General features: G+C 45.0%; 1 protein-coding gene across 2 annotated transcripts in view; it reads left to right on the top strand.

Annotated features, from left to right (window-relative positions):
• PTPRB (protein tyrosine phosphatase receptor type B) overlaps positions 1 to 17,687 on the top strand; it is a 158,927-nt gene extending 141,240 nt beyond the window's left edge. For both annotated transcript variants that reach the window (XM_040409891.1, XM_040409898.1), the window contains 2 exons: positions 16,110 to 16,230; positions 16,312 to 17,687. In XM_040409891.1, the coding sequence (XP_040265825.1) occupies positions 16,110 to 16,230; positions 16,312 to 16,334 (144 nt within the window). In that variant the 3' untranslated portion in view covers positions 16,335 to 17,687. The remainder of the gene's footprint in view (positions 1 to 16,109; positions 16,231 to 16,311) is intronic.
• Positions 17,688 to 18,377: the final 690 nt, after the last annotated feature.

Below are 18,377 nucleotides of genomic sequence, written 5' to 3'. Positions count from 1 at the left end.
CCCCACAAGCTCATCTTTGATGATACCAGCCCAAACCAGTACTCCACCTCCACCTTGCTGGCGTCTGAGTCGGACTGGAGCTCTCTGCCCTTTACCAATCCAGCCACGGGCCCATCCATCTGGCCCATCAAGACTCACTCTCATTTCATCAGTCCATAAAACCTTAGAAAAATCAGTTTTGAGATATTTCTTGGCCCAGTCTTGACGTTTCAGCTTGTGTGTCTTGTTCAGTGGTGGTCGTCTTTCAGCCTTTCTTACATTGGCCATGTCTCTGAGTATTGCACACCTTGTGCTTTTGGGCACTCCAGTGATGTTGCAGCTCTGAAATATGGCCAAACTGGTGGCAAGTGGCATCTTGGCAGCTGCACGCTTGACTTTTCTCAGTTCATGGGCAGTTATTTTGCGCCTTTGTTTTTCCACACGCTTCTTGCGACCCTGTTGACTATTTTGAATGAAACGCTTGATTGTTCGATGATCACGCTTCAGAAGCTTTGCAATTTTAAGAGTGCTGCATCCCTCTGCAAGATATCTCACTATTTTTGACTTTTCTGAGCCTGTCAAGTCCTTCTTTTGACCCATTTTGCCAAAGGAAAGGAAGTTGCCTAATAATTATGCACACCTAATATAGGGTGTTGATGTCATTAGACCACACCCCTTCTCATTACAGAGATGCACATCACCTAATATGCTTAATTGGTAGTAGGCTTTCGAGCCTATACAGCTTGGAGTAAGACAACATGCATAAAGAGGATGATGTGGTCAAAATACTCATTTGCCTAATAATTCTGCACGCAGTGTATATATATCATTAGAGCCCTAGTGTCTTTTCCCTTCCGTCTTGTTGTCTTTTGGTGTTCTCCCCTACTACATCCGTGACAGGTAAAGTTACATTGTACTACAGCCATATACGTGGTGTACTACACCCGTTCTGTGGTGAATTGTGATTGTTATTTTTTTGGGCGGTGTAGAAATAGGAAAGAAATAGGAGAAAATATATATCATAATTGGCATTCAGCGGTGAAGTTACATTGTACTACGGCCATTTACATGGTGTAAAAAAAGGAAATATACGTATGTCCCATTAGCCGTTCTGCGGTGAATTGTGATTGTTATATTTATTTTTTGAGGTGTAGAAATAGGGAAAAAAATGAGAAAATATATGTCATAATTGGCATTCAGCGGTGAAGTTACATTGTACTACAGTCATTTACGTGGTGTTGAAAAAGAAAATATCCGTACGTCCCATTAGCCGTTCGGCGGTAAATTGTGATTGTTATATTTATTTTTTTGGAGTATAGAAAAAGGAAAAAGAATACGTCTTAATTGACCTTCTGCGGTAAATTGTGATTTTTTTTTTTTGCGGGGGAGTTTATTAATCTGAAAAATATATTTTCTTAATTGCCGTTCAGCACTGAAATAACATTGTGCTACAGCGTTTTTTGGGGGGTATTGTTCTGACGGATCAGAGGAAGGGCAAAATAATCAGAGACGTCAACACAAACTTACTGCTGACACCCTCTCCACTCTGTCGGGGGGCTCTACTTGTATAAGCTTTAATAGAACATGGTCTGTAGACATCTATGTGGAATCAGCTGCCGATAGTGTAAAAGGAGTGCGCTTCTTCTTGGCGCTGACATCCACCAATAAGGCTGAGTTCACACTTGAGTTATTTGGTCAGTTTACGCCCCGTAACTGCCCAAATAAGTGAAGTGTGCAGTGATTCTAAGAGAGACGCCTGTCATCTGCATGTCATATTGACTCACAATATTGTTTCACTACCACAGCAGACTCACTATGCGTGTTACTGCAAGACACAGTGTTCTACACCACTATAAAGGCTCTCTGCAGCCAGGAAATAGCAGTTTTTTATCGTGATTCGCCGCAAATAAATTCAGATCGAATCGAATCTTTTCAGAATCTTTTGGCGAACTGACCGAATCAAATTTTTGAGAAATTCGCTCATCTCTAATAGTAATGATAAAGTCACTTTCAGGGAGTAGAATTCATGTTAGAAGAATTTGCAGTATATTGGTTTCCATTTCCTTTTAATAAAACGTATTCAGTTAAAACACTGGAACTGATGCTGGTTTTATTCCGAGTGAATCGATCTCTGTCAAGTGGAGATCAAATTATTACGGTAGTTTTTTCCTTCAGATACAAAATCCTTTCTGTGATGTAAAATACATTATAATGATTAGCATTGGGCAGAAATAGCCCATGATACTTAGAATAACAGAACATAAGGGATCAGCCATTTGCATCTGATTACCAGAATATGTTGTAAGAGCGAGTCCCATGTGTCACAATATATTTTAGGAGCTGAACAACAGAGAAACATCTGCCCTCAGGTTGTTTTCATATCTTAGGCCAACATCACATTGCTTGAACTGTGCTCAGAGGCTCCTGAATGTATCATAGATGCCTGTGAAAGGACAAAGACTCTACAGTCTATGTGCTGGTAATTCAGCTTGGTTTTGGGCTGCTTTTTTAATTGTAATATACTAAAGGGAGTACAATATGGTTGGCCTATAATCAAAATAGGTCGATAATATCTCACCAGTGGAGGTCTGACTCAGGGCCGCTGATAGGCCAGTACAGCTGGCCCAGTTGTACCGGGCCCGGCTGGCAGGGGGGCCCGGGCTGCCGACTCCCGAGCCATTTTAATTTTTTTGCTGTCAGTGGGCTGGCTCCAGTAACAGCAGGCAGTGTGGGGGCGGCGCTCACTCACTGACGTCACACGCCTGCTCCTCCCACTAGGCGGCGCAGGCGCGTGACGTCAGTGAGTGAGCGCTGCCGCCCGCACTTGTTACTGGAGGCTGGAGGGTGGAGGGAGGAGGCAGGAGCTGAATGTAAGGTAGTATTTTAGTAAAGAGATGAGCGCTGTGCCTGTGCTAAAATTAAAGTTACTGTCTGCAGCCTGCACGGCTGCACCGATTTATTAATGTATACTACTGTGAGTGGCGGGGGGGGATCTATATGGATGACGTCATGACGGCACTGTTATAGGGAGGGCGGGGGATCCGTTAATGGCACTGTTATGGGGGGGGGGGTCTGTCATGTGGATGACACTTATGGGGGGGGCCGGGGGGGTCTGTGGATGACACTTATGGGGGGGATCTGTGGATGGCACCATTATGGAGGGGGATCTGTGGATGACACTGTTATGGGGGGGATCTGTGGATGACACTGTTATGGGGGGATCTGTGGATGACTGTTATGGGGGGGATCTGTGGATGGCACTGTTATGGAGGGTATCTGTGAATGGCACTGTTATGGAGGGGTATGTGTGGATGACACATAGCATAAGATGCTATATACGGTATGTGTCATCCACAGATCCCCCTCTATAATAGTGCCATCCACAGATCCCCCCATAACAGTGCCATCCACAGATCCCCCCATAACAGTGCCATCCACAGATCCCCTCCATAACAGTGCCATCCACAGATCCTCTCCATAACAGTGCCATCCACAGATCCCCTCCATAACAGTGCCATCCACAGATCCCCTCCATAACAGTGCCATCCACAGATCCCCTCCATAACAGTGCCATCCACAGATCCCCTCCATAACAGTGCCATCCACAGATCCCCTCCATAAAAGTGCCATTCACAGATCCCCTCCATAACAGTGCCATTCACAGATCCCCTCCATAACAGTGCCATCCACAGATCCCCTCCATAACAGTGCCATCCACAGATCCCCTCCATAACAGTGCCATCCACAGATCCCCTCCATAACAGTGCCATCCACAGATCCCCTCCATAACAGTGCCATCCACAGATCCCCTCCATAAAAGTGCCATTCACAGATCCCCTCCATAACAGTGCCATTCACAGATCCCCTCCATAACAGCGCCATTCACAGACGACCCCCCAGCGCCATAAATATCACTTGTAGACAAATCTGCATGTTGTTTCAAGGCGGCGTCTGGGGAGGGGCCAAGGGCGGGGCCAGGGGTGTGGCTGAAGGAGGGATCAGGGGGTGGAGCTGAAGGGGGCCCCGTCATGTATGCTGTACGGGGCCCCATGATTTCTATCAGCGGCCCTGGTCTGACTACCTGCACAACCGCATATAAGCTGTAGAAAGGGACTTCACACGACATGCCAAGCACAGCGCTATACACTGTCTAGTGACTGTCCTTGATATGGCAGCTCTGGTACCTTCACTGAATGGGAGTAAGCTGCACATAGACCATGTGACCACTGACCTTTACATTAGTGGCCTAAGAACAGTGAGCCGTGGCCTCTTCAAAGAGCTGATCAGTGGTGGTGCCAGCAGTTGGACCTTCACCAATCTGCTATTGATGACCTATCCTGAAGATAGGCTATCAATATTTTACTCCCGAAAAAACTCTTTAATCTGAATGCTTTCATGTCTATATTGCTCTATAATATTATATATGCAATATAATTTCTTTCTGTTATCCCATTTTACAGCAAACTATATCCCCTTTAATATATCACTATCATGTTTATGTGCACTCGGTCAGTCATGCCTGACTGGTGGCCTGAGAGCTACATGTGGGTCTCATGCCTAATGATGGTGGCGGCAGCCCACGTGACTGATACTGGGGAGGGGGATCAGCACTGAACTGCTTCTCCTGTTCTTGACATAGATTCATTGCATTTTCCTTCAGGCACCACTAGGGGGAGATCTGTGCAAAGAAATTATTTAAAGCTTCCATTGAAAGCAATGGTAATTATAAAAGTTCCTATGCACTGATCGCCTCCTAGAGGTGGCTGCAGGCAACCAGTTATATAATATACTGTGTGAAGGGAAGCAGGAGATTTATTGGTGTGTGTATGCCAGATGTCTGGTGCAAACACATCAAGAAATATTGTGCTCAGAATGAGTGTTATGTTTAGTCCTTGTAAAAGTTGGATAAAGTGGGTGAGGGGGAGGTCGACTTTTTTATTATATTTTTTTATTAAAAAGTCCTAAAATGTCTTAAATTTGGGGTGTCCTAGTTTGGGTACTGCATTGCTTGGGTGTGTTTCATGCACATGTACTGGGAAACTGGATGGGGCAAAGGGGGGTCCATACTAAGTTCTGTTATGGGGCACTATGAGATCTGTGTACTCCCCTGCCTATAGTGCCTACCCCATGTTAGTAAAGTACGAGCACTTCTGTATGCTCAGCATGCTACCCAATCAAAGAGAACCAAAAAGCAAAAGGTGGCTATTTTGAAGAACCTAGAATATGACATATTTTCAGTTGTTTCACACTTGTTTGTTATGTATATAATTCCACATGTGTTAATTCATAGTTTTGATGCCTTCATAGTCATGAAAATAAAGAAAACTCTTTGAATGAGAAGGTGTGTCCAAACTTTTGGTCTGTACTGTATTTCAGTAAATGATCACACAATAAGGATTAAATATTTGACAGAGATAATATTCTGTCAATATTGGATTTTAGAAGAAAACATCCTTGCTTAGTGATACTGTAAGTAGAGTTGAGCGAACACCTGGATGTTCGGGTTCGAGAAGTTCGGCCGAACTTCCCGGAAATGTTCGGGTTCGGGATCCGAACCCGACCCGAACTTCGTCCCGAACCCGAACCCCATTGAAGTCAATGGGGACCCGAACTTTTGGGCACTAAAAAGGCTGTAAAACAGCCCAGGAAAGAGCTAGAGGGCTGCAAAAGGCAGCAACATGTAGGTAAATCCCCTGCAAACAAATGTGGATAGGGAAATGAATTAAAATAAAAATTAAAAAAAATAAAATTAACCAATATCAATTGGACAGAGGTCCCATAGCAGAGAATCTGGCTTCACGTCAGCAGAGAATCAGTCTCTTCATGCCATAGCAGAGAATCTGGCTTCATGTCAGCGCAGAATCAGTCTTCATGTCATAGCAGAGAATCAGGCTTCACGTCACCCACCACTGGAACAGGCCACTGTCACATATTTAGGCCCCGGCACCCAGACAGAGGAGAGAGGTCCCGTAAAAGAGAATCTGGCCTTATGTCAGCACAGAATCTGTCTTCATGTCATAGCAGAGAATCAGGCTTCACGTCACCCACCACTGGAACAGGCCACTGTCACATATTGAGGCCCAGGCACCCAGGCAGAGGAGAGAGGTCCCGTAACAGAGAATCTGGCCTTATGTCAGCACAGAATCTGTCTTCATGTCATAGCAGAGAATCAGGCTTCACGTCACCCACCACTGGAACAGGCCACTGTCACATATTTAGGCCCCGGCACCCAGACAGAGGAGAGAGGTACCGTAACAGAGAATCTGGCCTTATGTCAGCACAGAATCTGTCTTCATGTCATAGCAGAGAATCAGGCTTTACGTCACCAACCACTGGAACAGGCCACTGTCACACATTTAGGCCCAGGCACCCAGGCAGAGGAGAGAGGTCCCGTAACAGAGAATCTGGCCTTATGTCAGCACAGAATCTGTCTTCATGTCATAGCAGAGAATCAGGCTTCATGTCACCCACCACTGGAACAGGCCACTGTCACACATTTAGGCCCAGGCACCCAGACAGAGGAGAAAGGTCCCGTAACAGAGAATCTGGCCTTATGTCAGCACAGAATCTGTCTTCATGTCATAGCAGAGAATCAGGCTTCACGTCACCCACCACTGGAACAGGCCACTGTCACACATTTAGGCCCCGGCACCCAGGCAGAGGAGAGAGGTCCCGTAACAGAGAATCTGGCCTTATGTCAGCACAGAATCTGTCTTCATGTCATAGCAGAGAATCAGGCTTCACGTCACCCACCACTGGAACAGGCCACTGTCACACATTTAGGCCCAGGCACCCAGACAGAGGAGAGAGGTCCCGTAACAGAGAATCTGGCCTTATGTCAGCACAGAATCTGTCTTCATGTCATAGCAGAGAATCAGGCTTCACGTCACCCACCACTGGAACAGGCCACTGTCACACATTTAGGCCCCGGCACCCAGGCAGAGGAGAGAGGTCCCGTAACAGAGAATCTGGCCTTATGTCAGCACAGAATCTGTCTTCATGTCATAGCAGAGAATCAGGCTTCACGTCACCCACCACTGGAACAGGCCACTGTCACACATTTAGGCCCCGGCACCCAGGCAGAGGAGAGAGGTCCCGTAACAGAGAATCTGGCCTTATGTCAGCACAGAATCTGTCTTCATGTCATAGCAGAGAATCAGGCTTCACGTCACCCACCACTGGAACAGGCCACTGTCACACATTTAGGCCCAGGCACCCAGACAGAGGAGAGAGGTCCCGTAACAGAGAATCTGGCCTTATGTCAGCACAGAATCTGTCTTCATGTCAAAGCAGAGAATCAGGCTTCACGTCACCCACCACTGGAACAGGCCACTGTCACACATTTAGGCCCCGGCACCCAGGCAGAGGAGAGAGGTCCCGTAACAGAGAATCTGGCCTTATGTCAGCACAGAATCTGTCTTCATGTCATAGCAGAGAATCAGGCTTCACGTCACCCACCACTGGAACAGGCCACTGTCACACATTTAGGCCCCGGCACCCAGACAGAGGAGAGGTTCATTCAACTTTGGGTTGCCCCGCAATATAATGGTAAAATGAAAATAAAAATAGTATTGAATGAGGAAGTGCCCTGGAGTAGAATAATATATTGTTAAGGGGAGGTAGTTAATATCTAATCTGCACAAGGGATGGACAGGTCCTGTGGGATCCATGCCTGGTTCATTTTTATGAACGTCAGCTTGTCCACATTGGCTGTAGACAGGCGGCTGCGTTTGTCTGTAATGACGCCCCCTGCCGTGCTGAATACACGTTCAGACAAAACGCTGGCCGCCGGGCAGGCCAGCACCTCCAAGGCATAAAAGGCTAGCTCTGGCCACGTGGACAATTTGGAGACCCAGAAGTTGAATGGGGCCGAACCATCAGTCAGTACGTGGAGGGGTGTGCACAGGTACTGTTCCACCATGTTAGTGAAATGTTGCCTCCTGCTAACACGTTCCGTATCAGGTGGTGGTGCAGTTAGCTGTGGCGTGGTGACAAAGCTTTTCCACATCTCTGCCATGCTAACCCTGCCCTCAGAGGAGCTGGCCGTGACACAGCTGTGTTGGCGACCTCTTGCTCCTCCTCTGCCTTCGCCTTGGGCTTCCACTGGTTCCCCTGTGACATTTGGGAATGCTCTCAGTAGCGCGTCTACCAACGTGCGCTTGTACTCGCGCATCTTCCTATCACGCTCCAGTGTAGGAAGTAAGGTGGGCACATTGTCTTTGTACCGGGGATCCAGCAGGGTGGCAACCCAGTAGTCCGCACACGTTAAAATGTGGGCAACTCTGCTGTCGTTGCGTAGGCACTGCAGCATGTAGTCGCTCATGTGTGCCAGGCTGCCCAGAGGTAAGGACAAGCTGTCCTCTGTGGGAGGCGTATCGTCATCGTCCTGTGTTTCCCCCCAGCCACGCACCAGTGATGGGCCCGAGCTGCTTTGGGAGCCACCCCACTGTGAACATGCTTCATCCTCATCCTCCTCCACCTCCTCCTCACCCTCGTCCTCCTCGTCCTCCAGTAGTGGGCCCTGTCTGGCCACATTTGTACCTGGCCTCTGCTGTTGCAAAAAACCTCCCTCTGAGTCACTTCAAAGAGACTGGCCTGAAAGTGCTAAAAATGACCCCTCTTCCTCCTCTTCCTCCTGGGCCACCTCCTCTTCCATCATCGCCCTAAGTGTTTTCTCAAGGAGACATAGAAGTGGTATTGTAACGCTGATAACAGCGTCATCGCCACTGGCCATGTTGGTGGAGTACTCGAAACAGCGCAACAGGGCACACAGGTCTCGCATGGAGGCCCAGTCATTGGTGGTGAAGTGGTGCTGTTCCGCAGTGCGACTAACCCGTGCGTGCAGCAGCTGAAACTCCACTATGGCCTGCTGCTGCTCGCACAGTCTGTCCAGCATGTGCAAGGTGGAGTTCCACCTGGTGGGCACATCGCATATGAGGCGGTAAGCAGGAAGGCCGAAGTTACGCTGTAGCGCAGACAGGCGTGCAGCAGCAGGGTGTGAACGCCGGAAGCGCGAACAGACGGCCCGCACTTTATGCAGCAGCTCTGACATGTCGGGGTAGTTGCGAATGAACTTCTGCACCACCAAATTCAGCACGTGCGCCAGGCAAGGGATGTGCGTCAAACCGGCTAGTCCCAGAGCTGCAACGAGATTTCGCCCATTATCGCACACCACCAGGCCGGGCTTGAGGCTCACCGGCAGCAACCACTCGTCGGTCTGTTGTTCTATACCCCGCCACAACTCCTGTGCGGTGTGGGGCCTGTCCCCCAAACATATGAGTTTCAGAACGGCCTGCTGACGTTTACCCCGGGCTGTGCTGAAGTTGGTGGTGAACGTGTGTGGCTGACTGGATGAGCAGGTGGAAGAAGAGGAGGAGGAAGCTGAGTAGGAGGAGGAGGAGACAGGAGGCAAAGAATGTTGCCCTGCGATCCTTGGCGGCGGAAGGACGTGCGCCAAACAGCTCTCCGCCTGGGGCCCAGACGCCACTACATTTACCCAGTGTGCAGTTAGGGAGATATAGCGTCCCTGGCCGTGCTTACTGGTCCACGTATCTGTGGTTAGGTGGACCTTGCCACAGATGGCGTTGCGCAGTGCACACTTGATTTTATTGGACACTTGGTTGTGCAGGGAAGGCACGGCTCTCTTGGAGAAGTAGTGGCGGCTGGGAACAACATACTGTGGGACAGCAAGCGACATGAGCTGTTTGAAGCTGTCTGTGTCCACCAGCCTAAATGACAGCATTTCATAGGCCAGTAGTTTAGAAATGCTGGCATTCAGGGCCAGGGATCGAGGGTGGCTAGGTGGGAATTTACGCTTTCTCTCAAATGTTTGTGAGATGGAGAGTTGAACGCTGCCGTGTGACATGGTTGAGATGCTTGGTGACGCAGGTGGTGGTGTCGGTGGTACATCCCATTTTTGCTGGGCGGCAGGTGCCAACATTCCTCCAGAGGCGGAGGAAGAGGCCGAGGCGGCGGCAGCAGCAGAAGAGGCCGAGGCGGCAGCAGCAGAAGAGGTAGCAGGGGGAGCCTGAGTGACTTCCTTGTTTTTAAGGTGTTTACTCCACTGCAGTTCATGCTTTGCATGCAGGTGCCTGGTCATGCAGGTTGTGCTAAGGTTCAGAACGTTAATGCCTCGCTTCAGGCTCTGATGGCACAGCGTGCAAACCACTCGGGTCTTGTCGTCAGCACATTGTTTGAAGAAGTGCCATGCCAGGGAACTCCTTGAAGCTGCCTTTGGGGTGCTCGGTCCCAGATGACGGCGGTCAGTAGCAGGCGGAGTCTCTTGGCGGCGGGTGTTCTGATTTTGCCCACTGCTCCCTCTTTTGCTACGCTGTTGGCTCGGTCTCACCACTGCCTCTTCCTCCGAACTGTGAAAGTCAGTGGCACGACCTTCATTCCATGTGGGGTCTAGGACCTCATCGTCCCCTGCATCGTCTTCCACCCAGTCTTGATCCCTGACCTCCTGTTCAGTCTGCACACTGCAGAAAGACGCAGCAGTTGGCACCTGTGTTTCGTCATCATCAGAGACGTGCTGAGGTGGTATTCGCATGTCCTCATCATCAGGAAAAATAAGTGGTTGTGCGTTAGTGCATTCTATCTCTTCCACCCCTGGGGAAGGGCTAGGTGGATGCCCTTGGGAAACCCTGGCAGCAGAGTCTTCAAACAGCATAAGAGACTGCTGCATAACTTGAGGCTCAGACAGTTTCCCTGATATGCATGGGGGTGATGTGACAGACCGATGGGCTTGGTTTTCATGCGCCATCTGTGCGCTTTCTGCAGAAGACTGGGTGGGAGATAATGTGAACGTGCTGGATCCACTGTCGGCCACCCAATTGACTAAAGCCTGTACCTGCTCAGGCCTTACCATCCTTAGAACGGCATTGGGCCCCACCAAATATCGCTGTAAATTCTGCTGGCTACTGGGACCTGAGGTAGTTGGTTCACTAGGACGTGTGGCTGTGGCAGAACGGCCACGTCCTCTCCCAGCACCAGAGGGTCCATTAACACCACCACGACCATGTCCACGTCCGCGTACGCGTCCCTTATTAGATGTTTTCCTCATTGTTCCCGTTCACCACAATTTTGAGAATGGCAAATTTGGGAATAGTTTTTCACCCCAGAACAAAAACTGTGCTTTTACGGTCACTACAAATAACTTGACCAGCTCAAACAGTACAGATTTGGTTGAATAGAAATGTGAGGCCTATTTTTTTTTGCGCTGTGTGACAGGTATATGTTTAATCACAGAATTAGACTTGTATCTGCACGGTAGCGTGTGTGTTAAGTTTTTCTGAATGACACTATCAGCACCTTGAATCTAAGATATCCTTTTTGGGATAGATTTCAAGTAGGCCTCATATAGCATAAACTACTTATTTTGAGAATGTCAAATTTGGGAATAGTTTTTCAACCCAGAACAAAAACTGTGCTTTTACGGTCACTACAAATAACTTGACCAGCTCAAACAGTACAGATTTGGTTGAATAGAAATGTGAGACCTATTTTTTTTTGCGCTGTGTGACAGGTATACGTTTAATCACAGAATTAGACTTGTATCTGTACGGTAGCGTGTGTGTTAAGTTTTTCTGAATGACACTATCAGCACCTTGAATCTAAGATATCCTTTTTGGGATAGATTTCAAGTAGGCCTCATATAGCATAAACTACTTATTTTGAGAATGTCAAATTTGGGAATAGTTTTTCACCCCAGAACAAAAACTGTGCTTTTACGGTGACTACAAATAACTTGACCAGCTCAAACAGTACAGATTTGGTTCAATAGAAATGTGAGGCCTATTTTTTTTTGCGCTGTGTGACAGGTATACGTTTAATCACAGAATTAGACTTGTATCTGCACGGTAGCGTGTGTGTTAAGTTTTTCTGAATGACACTATCAGCACCTTGAATCTAAGATATCCTTTTTGGGATAGATTTCAAGTAGGCCTCATATAGCATAAACTACTTAGTTATTTTGAGAATGTCAAATTTGGGAATAGTTTTTCAACCCAGAACAAAAACTGTGCTTTTACGGTCACTACAAATAACTTGACCAGCTCAAACAGTACAGATTTGGTTGAATAGAAATGTGAGACCTATTTTTTTTTTGCGCTGTGTGACAGGTATACGTTTAATCACAGAATTAGACTTGTATCTGCACGGTAGCGTGTGTGTTAAGTTTTTCTGAATGACACTATCAGCACCTTGAATCTAAGATATCCTTTTTGGGATAGATTTCAAGTAGGCCTCATATAGCATAAACTACTTATTTTGAGAATGTCAAATTTGGGAATAGTTTTTCACCCCAGAACAAAAACTGTGCTTTTACGGTGACTACAAATAACTTGACCAGCTCAAACAGTACAGATTTGGTTCAATAGAAATGTGAGGCCTATTTTTTTTTGCGCTGTGTGACAGGTATACGTTTAATCACAGAATTAGACTTGTATCTGCACGGTAGCGTGTGTGTTAAGTTTTTCTGAATGACACTATCAGCACCTTGAATCTAAGATATCCTTTTTGGGATAGATTTCAAGTAGGCCTCATATAGCATAAACTACTTATTTTGAGAATGGCAAATTTGGGAATAGTTTTTCACCCCAGAACAAAAACTGTGCTTTTACGGTCTCTACAAATAACTTGACCAGCTCAAACAGTACAGATTTGGTTGAATAGAAATGTGAGACCTATTTTTTTTTGCGCTGTGTGACAGGTATACGTTTAATCACAGAATTAGACTTGTATCTGCACGGTAGCGTGTGTGTTAAGTTTTTCTGAATGACACTATCAGCACCTTGAATCTAAGATATCCTTTTTGGGATAGATTTCAAGTAGGCCTCATATAGCATAAACTACTTAGTTATTTTGAGAATGTCAAATTTTGGAATAGTTTTTCACCCCAGAACAAAAACTGTGCTTTTACGGTCACTACAAATAATTTGACCAGCTCAAACAGTACAGATTTGGTTGAATAGAAATGTGAGGCCTATTTTTTTTTGCGCTGTGTGACAGGTATACGTTTAATCACAGAATTAGACTTGTATCTGCACGGTAGCGTGTGTGTTAAGTTTTTCTGAATGACACTATCAGCACCTTGAATCTAAGATATCCTTTTTGGGATAGATTTCAAGTAGGCCTCATATAACATAAACTACTTAGTTATTTTGAGAATGGCAAATTTGGGAATAGTTTTTCAACCCAGAACAAAAAGTGTGCTTTTACGGTCAATACAAATAACTTGACCATCTAAAACAGTACAGATTTGGTTGAATAGAAATGTCAGGTCTATTTTTTAGGCGCTGGGTGACAGGCTCAACTTGCCCCTGATGTAGTATATGGCCAAAAAATAACCACACTATTGATGGTTAAATGCACTTGGGTGACACAGGCTCAGCCTGCACCTGATGTAGTATATGGCCAAAAATTAACCACACTGTTGATGGTTAAATGCACTTGGGTGACACAGGCTCAGCCTGCACCTGATGTAGTATATGGCCAAAAATTAACCACACTGTTGATGGTTAAATGCACTTGGGTGACACAGGCTCAGCCTGCACCTGATGTAGTATATGGCCAAAAAATAACCACACTGTTGATGGTTAAATGCACTTGGGTGACACAGGCTCAGCCTGCACCTGATGTAGTATATGGCCAAAAAATAACCAGACTGTTGATGGTTAAATGCACTTCGGTGACACAGGCTCAGCCTGCAGCTGATGTAGGATATAGCAAAAAATAACCACACTATTAAATGGTTAAAAGCACTTGGTGGTAGCTTGTGCTGGCGCACCACAAGCCACAAAATGGCCGCCGATCACCCCAGAAAAAAGTGATCTAAAAACGCTCTGGGCAGCCTAAAAAAAGTGAGCAAGTCGATATTAGCACTTGATCCACAGCTGGAGATCGATCACAGAATGAAGTCTTTTGGAGGAGTTAATCTGCCTAATCTCGCCCTAACGTCGCAGCAGCAACCTCTCCCTATGCTTGAATCAGCAGAGTGACGTGCAGCGCTATGTGACCCAAGCTTATATAGAGGCTGGGTCACATGCTGCACTGGCCAATCACAGCCATGCCAATAGTAGGCAAGGCTGTGATGGCCTCTTGGGGCAAGTAGTATGACGCTTGTTGATTGGCTGCTTTGCAGCCTTTCAAAAAGCGCCAAGAAAGCGCCGAACACCGAACCCGGACTTTTACGAAAATGTTCAGGTCCATGTCACGGACACCCCAAAATTCGGTACGAACCCGAACTATACAGTTCGGGTTCGCTCATCCCTAACTGTAAGTAAAGTAAGGGTATTAATTGAAATTACCATGCAGGTAGCTGTACAGACTTCACAGCTCCCCTGAAGTTAAAGGGGTTGTCCGCTTTTTACTACTGATGACCTATCCTCAGGATAGGTTATAAATATCAGATTGATGGGGGTTCGACTCCCAGCATCCCCACCATTCAGCTCTTTGAAGGGAAGGCAGCATTCGTAAGAACGCTGCCTTCTCTGCTCTGTTCACCTGCTCGCCGCAGCAATTACAGTGGTGAGCACGTGTAATTACAAGTATAATGTCCCTATTCACTTCTATGGGACAGCTCTGTTTGTTCAAGTGCATAGGAAGGAGCTGCCCCATAGAAGTGAATGGGGACGCCATACTTGTAATTATACCTGCATCACTGCAATTGCTGCGGCGAGCAGGTAAACAGCAGAGAAGGCAGCGCTCATGCGAGTGCTGCCTTCCCTTTGAAAAGCTGATCAGCAGGGATGCTGGGAGTTAGACCCCCACCAATCTTATATTTATGATGACCTATCCTGAGGATAGATCATCAATAGTAAAAAGCAGACAACCCCTTTAAATCCAGGGGAGCTGTGAAGTCTGTACAGTACTGATTTGGAAATGGAAACCACTGGAAATAATAATGTTCCATTTACAATGGCAAATTTTCTGCCAGTAGCAATCACTGATTGACAATGTAGCAAGTCAATGGCACTTGTTTGATTGGTATTTTATGTGACCGAATGATCCGTTGGGCCCTTTAAAATGGGTATCAGGAACAAGCTACTAATTCCTGATAATTGTCTGATTGTTAATCCAAGGTAAAGCTGCATGCAGCAATCATCTCTGCTGTATGGGGAAGAACAATCGCTACTGTGACTGTTCGTACCCATACAGATTCATTGTTTGTTGTTTGCCAGCCGCTCATTCTCTGGGTGATCTGCAATTGTTGGTTCGAGTGCTCGCTCCCGATATTTGCCTCCTCCCTTTCAGCTGGCCATATACTTCAGACTTCACACAGTTTTTATAGGCAACAGTCACATGTAACCACAAAAGTGTTCTGTACATGTAAACTATTTTTAAACTCATTTTTGCCCCGCTACCTGCATGGTCATTTCAATTAATACCCATATTGTACTTCTTACCATACTAATTACCATAGAATAAATGTATATACTGTCCTACCCACTGCTACAAAGGTGCTCAGAGAGATTCCCTTTCCTGATACCTACTTGTTGAAGACGTTGACAATGATGTCTTCTAACATTCCATATTGACAGAATATTCTCTCTGTGAAATATTTAATGCTTATCATGTAATCATTTGCAGTGGTGTTTGCAAATTTATTGAAATACATTTTTGATTTCTAGGTAATGTAAGCATCCCTTTCCACAAACACATACATTTCATGTATTATATGGATGTGCTTTCAAGATATAGATTGCAAGTTCAATGACCAGTTTTTCATGTTCATTTGAACTCATGATCAAACTCTTTGCCTTGTCTACATGTCACCGAATACATTTGAGTTTGAGAAGAGTAAAAATCTCACTAATATGTAGCAGCATAACAAAATTAAATTAATTCCAAGTGTGTGTATAACAGTGTGGCTTGAATTACAATACAATATTAATGGCTATTAAAATTGTAGCACTTGATCCAGATTCTACAACCGTGGTCCAAATGTGGCTTTCAGGTCATTATGAACAACTAGAACATTTTTCAACGATGTATTGTTTTTCTTTTTTCAATTTTTTTAAATCCATTTTTCAATATCCAGCTCAACATTTTAACTTTTTTACATCCTTTCTCCTATAAATGGCAAATGTTTTTTAAGAGAATTCACGCTTACTTTTATTTTATTTTTACAGTGTCAGTATGTTTACTTGCATCAATGCATTAGAGATGTCTTAAGAGCAAGAAAACTGCGAAATGAACAAGATAATCCAGTATTTCCGATCTATGAGAATGTGAATCCAGAATATCACAGAGGTGAGAACATATTAGGGAACCACCTTTTTAACTTTACTTTTTAAAATTGAATTCAACAACTAAATCCACTTTCTTTTACAGAAAACGTGTATGCTAGGCAATAAATCCCCTTATTCCATCTGCTTCAATTGAGAACAAGCTACGTTAAGCACAGGACGTAGTGTATTTCATCTGCCTCTTGTAATGTATATGTAATATAACTGTACATCCCATCATACATGTACTAATGGTTTACAGACTTTCTACTTTTTTATAACATTGAAGACCTTGAATGAACAATGACAATTCTGCAAGAGATTTGCATTGTGTCACTGTATCCAACACATTTGCATTAGTGCATTGACATGTCAGTGACATATTATCTAATCACATCCGTTCCAGGGATTGCTTTATCTTCTGTCAAATTGCATTTGGCCAAGAAGATGACTTACATATAGAATAAAGAGACAGGGACAATCTGTCAGTGAAATATGAGGGGCTTACCTTATAAATCGTGATGAGACTGGGCCTGTGTTCTGTGCTTGGTATTGAAGTGTGTTGTACATTTAACCACAAGCCAATTGTGGCATTTGTCACTTTCTATTCAAGTAGTTTATTCCCTCTTTTTAGGTAATTACAAAAAAAAAAAAATTGTATGCACTTATAAATTGCCTAAATGTCTTGGGTTTACATCTGTAAAGTGGACAGTTAATAGATTCCTGGTCCAAGGTTTAAACAGACATGAAGGAACCTTGCTCATTAGATATTGGAGACCTTCTAGCTCCACTTTCCTGTAGTGATGTCTCACACAACTCATTGGGGTTGCTTCCGTTGCAGTAAAAGATAGGACCAATTTATTGTACATTACCCTGTCTGTTTACAGAGGTTGATGTTCCCATATATTCTATAATATTATGCTAGATATACTAATTGACTAAAATACATAAAGCATACAAAGTGATGAATGTAAAAAAAATACATTAACTTGTCTTATCTGACACCCCAAAATGTGCATTCAGCCCTAAAATAGGCACGTTTAGGTGAATCATATAATTGCAATATAAGCTATTTAGGACTGTGAGAGATTAGTATTGTGATGCTGGCACTTAACCCATGGTGCTTCAGTAGCTGAACCCCAGCTACATGTTAAACCATTGCCACTTTGATTCTAGGCATGAATGTATAAAGCTATGCTATGGAAGAGTGTTGTGATGTTATAGGACAACACATATTAATGGCATGTTCTTAATATATCATTTACAGATGTAATATACATTCTAAGCATGCTGAGATGACATACTGAATGGAAAATACAGTATAAACGGTAGCACTTGGACCTTTCAGTCTGGCTCATTAGTATAGAAGCTGAATTCATTTGTTAGCTGTTTTATGGAAAGTTTTAGGTTTGCGATACAAATTGATACTAAAGAATAGCCTGAAAAAAACATGATAAGTATTGAGTAATTTTAGGCTTCATAAGCAGTGCTGGTCAGTTCGCAGTGTTCGCCAGTGAACACATGCGGGCTGCCATCTTTAGTAAGGTAGACTCACCTGTCCGGCGATGCACAGGTAAGCTCTTACCTGTGCCGGGAGCAGGCAGTTCAGAGAACAGCCGCAGGGGGCCTTCATCAGGCTGTTCTCGGAACTGCCTGCTCCCGGTGACTGCATTTGATTTCAGACCGGCTCCCGGCACAGGCACAGGTAAGGACTTACCTGTGCATCGCCGGACGGGTGAGTCTACCTTACTAAAGATGGCAGCCCGCATGTGTTCACTGGCAAACACTGCGAACTGACCAGCACTGCTCATGAAGCCTAAAGTTACTCAATACTTATCGAAAAATTAGAATATCGTGCAAAGTTCATTTATTTCAGTAATGCAACTTGAAAGGTGAAACTAACATATGAGATAGACTCATTACATGCAAAGTGAGATATTTCAAGCATTTATTTGGTATAATTTGGATGATTTTGGCTTACAGCTTATGAAACCCCAAAGTCTGAATTTTGAGGTACCCTTTGCTCAGGGGGTATGGATTAATTAGCTGACTAGAGGGTGACACTTTGAGCCTAGAATATTGAACCTTTTCACAAAATTCTAATTTTAAGCTGCATTAATGCAATTCCTTTTCATTTGTATTACTGAAATAAATGGACTTTTGCACAATATT

The sequence above is a fragment of the Bufo bufo genome, chromosome 1 (genome assembly GCF_905171765.1).
Source record: "Bufo bufo chromosome 1, aBufBuf1.1, whole genome shotgun sequence".
In the NCBI taxonomy this organism is placed as follows: Eukaryota; Metazoa; Chordata; class Amphibia; order Anura; family Bufonidae; genus Bufo; species Bufo bufo.
This window is presented reverse-complemented; position numbering and strand designations above follow the sequence as displayed.